Source organism: Eriocheir sinensis, chromosome 65 (genome assembly GCF_024679095.1).
Source record: "Eriocheir sinensis breed Jianghai 21 chromosome 65, ASM2467909v1, whole genome shotgun sequence".
Lineage (NCBI taxonomy): Eukaryota > Metazoa > Arthropoda > Malacostraca > Decapoda > Varunidae > Eriocheir > Eriocheir sinensis.
Genome location: NC_066573.1, coordinates 10,034,943 through 10,037,312, shown reverse-complemented (window position 1 = coordinate 10,037,312; position 2,370 = coordinate 10,034,943). Strand labels below are relative to the sequence as shown.

The 2,370-nt window shown below is 55.4% G+C and overlaps 1 protein-coding gene across 3 annotated transcripts in view; it reads right to left on the bottom strand.

Annotated features, from left to right (window-relative positions):
• Positions 1-294: 294 nt before the first annotated feature.
• Positions 295-2,370, bottom strand: part of LOC126987618 (uncharacterized) — a 54,369-nt gene continuing 52,293 nt past the window's right edge. For all 3 annotated transcript variants that reach the window (XM_050844742.1, XM_050844743.1, XM_050844744.1), the window contains exon 2: positions 295-2,025. In XM_050844742.1, the coding sequence (XP_050700699.1) occupies positions 464-1,609 (1,146 nt within the window). In that variant the 5' untranslated portion in view covers positions 1,610-2,025 and the 3' untranslated portion in view covers positions 295-463. The remainder of the gene's footprint in view (positions 2,026-2,370) is intronic.

The window sequence follows — 2,370 nt, the reverse complement described above, 5'->3', positions numbered from 1 at the left end:
AATGAAAGACGGGGAGGAAGGGTTCGGAAGAGGAATAGAAGGAGGAGGAGGAGGAGAGGTAGATAATGCTGAGGAGAGGAGGAGGAGAGGGAAAAAAAGGGGAGAGGGAGGGTTATTAGGTGGAGGAAAAGTAGATACGTAAGAGATAAAAAAAAACTGTTGTATGGGGAAGAGGAAGGAGAGGAGGAAAAAAGTGGAGGAGAATGAAGTAGAGGCGGAAGGAGAGAACATTTGGGTTTTTATCGAGTATTGGACACGTATAGACTGAAGGAGGAGGTGAAGAGGAGAAAGAGGAGGAGGAGGAGGAGGAGGAGGAGGAGGAGGAACAGGTGAAGGAGGAAAAGACGGAGAAATTTCGTCACGGTAAGCCTGTTTGCAGCTCTCCCTCCCCCTCCCCCTCCCTCCCTCTGTCCCTTTCCCCCCCTTCTCTCCCTCTGGTTTTCCCTCCCTCCTTGCCTCCCTCTCAAGGTCCCGGCCGTGCACGCCTCGCCTCCCTTCGCGGGCGTGAGGAAGGGAGGGATGGAGGGAGGAAGGAGGAAAGGAGGAAGATAAATGGAGGGGACAGCAAAAGGAGGGAGAGAGAGGGACGAAGAAAGAGATGGAAGGAAAGAGGGAAGGATAGAAGGAAAAACAAGGAATATAACAGATGGAGGGAGGGAGAGAGGGAGAGAGGGGGGGAGGGAGGATGATATATATGAGAAGTGAAGAAAGAAAATCGGAGAAAATTGAGGAGGAGGAGGAGGAAGAAGAGGAGGAGGAGGAAACCAAGAAGAACGAAGGAAGGAGGAAGAAGAGGAAGAGGAGGAAACCAAGAAGAACGAAGGAAGGAGGAGCAGGAAAAGGGCAAAGAACTAAGGATAAAGAAAAAAATAATAACCCCCATCACCACCACCACCACCACTACCACCACCACCACTACCACCACCACAACCACCCCGACAGGTTTTCTCTCTCTCACTCTACCTTTCGTCAGGATGAAGTCGGCCGCCTTGCTCCTCCAGTTCCTCGGCAGCGTGTAGAACTTCCTCTTACTACTCTTCTTCTTCTTGGCCCCGTCCACTTCCTCTTCCTCCACCTCCTCATCCTCTTCATCCAGCGGCAGACGGATGAGTGGACCAAGTGTGGACATCTTAGACAACTTCTCCACCTTTGCGACTCCTGATCCACTGGCCTCCACCCTCTCCACCTCCACCACAGCCTCCATGGGTGTGCTGGCGGCTATGGGAGAGATGGAGGAGGAGGGCGGGGTAGTTGAGATGGAGGAGGAGGATGTAGGAGAGGAAGCTGGGGTCGTGAAGCTGCTCTTTGTGGCATCAAGGACTTCGGAGACCTGACGGAGGGTGACAACATGCTTCTCTGACGGCGGAGTGACGCGTGGCCCATCGTTGGAGGCGCTGGTGCTGGGCCTTCCCTTGGCGCCTGAAGCTTCCCCGGGGTGCTTGTCCTTGGTTCGGGGGTGGCGCGGGGTGTGTGAGGCGGCCCCGTTCACGCCCACACCTCCGTTCACGCCGCCGTTGACCGCCCCGTCCTTGCGCGGCTCCTGGACCTGGGTGTCGGTGGGCTGCGGCTCCACCCTCTCCCCTTCGTGCTGCGTCCACAAGAGAACCATCGCGGCGGAGGCTCAGAAACGCGTCCAAAGTCACTGAGATGCTCCAAAGTTCCCTCCCGAAGAAGCAGGCGAAGTAGAAGCCCACGCACGCACGCACGCACGAACCCCGCACGCACACGCAAGACACCACCGGACGAACACGAACACACACACAAACACGAACTCACACGAACGCAAACTCACACACAAACGCAGGTTACGAAGAGAACAGCGTGCGGGGAGACTGGATTCGTCCGGGCCACAATCTGTATACACCGGGCAGGGTTTGGGGGGGGTGCGACGGGGCGGGTTAGTTAGTAGGCACCCTCTTGTTGCTCTGTGACGGGGCAAGGGCGACAGAGGGGGCCGGGGTGGGGCGGGGCGGGGCAGGGGGGCGGGCTAACACCTGACCCTGGCGCCGCCTTGAGACTGTCGACCTGTGAGAAGGAAGGTGAGACCAGGCGGCATTAGCGGAGACGTTGGTTGCTCCTTCCTCCTGCTTCTTTTTTGTCTGTTTCTGCTCACCTGTTCCTCTTTACCTGCTGGCGTCTACCTGAGCGAACACCTGATTGCTGACTGGTTGTTGTTACGCTTGTTATGCTCAGGATGTCATGTTTTGCTACCCCTTAATTGACTGTTCTTGTTTTGCTCTTTTCATGAATGTTGTTTACTTTACATTTTTCTTTTTTACAGCTAAGGAGAAAGTTCAAGGGCGTAAAGAAATATATTAACAAGCCCGCGACTCACTGCTCCTGAATAGAGGTCAAAGGAGGGTCCAGACA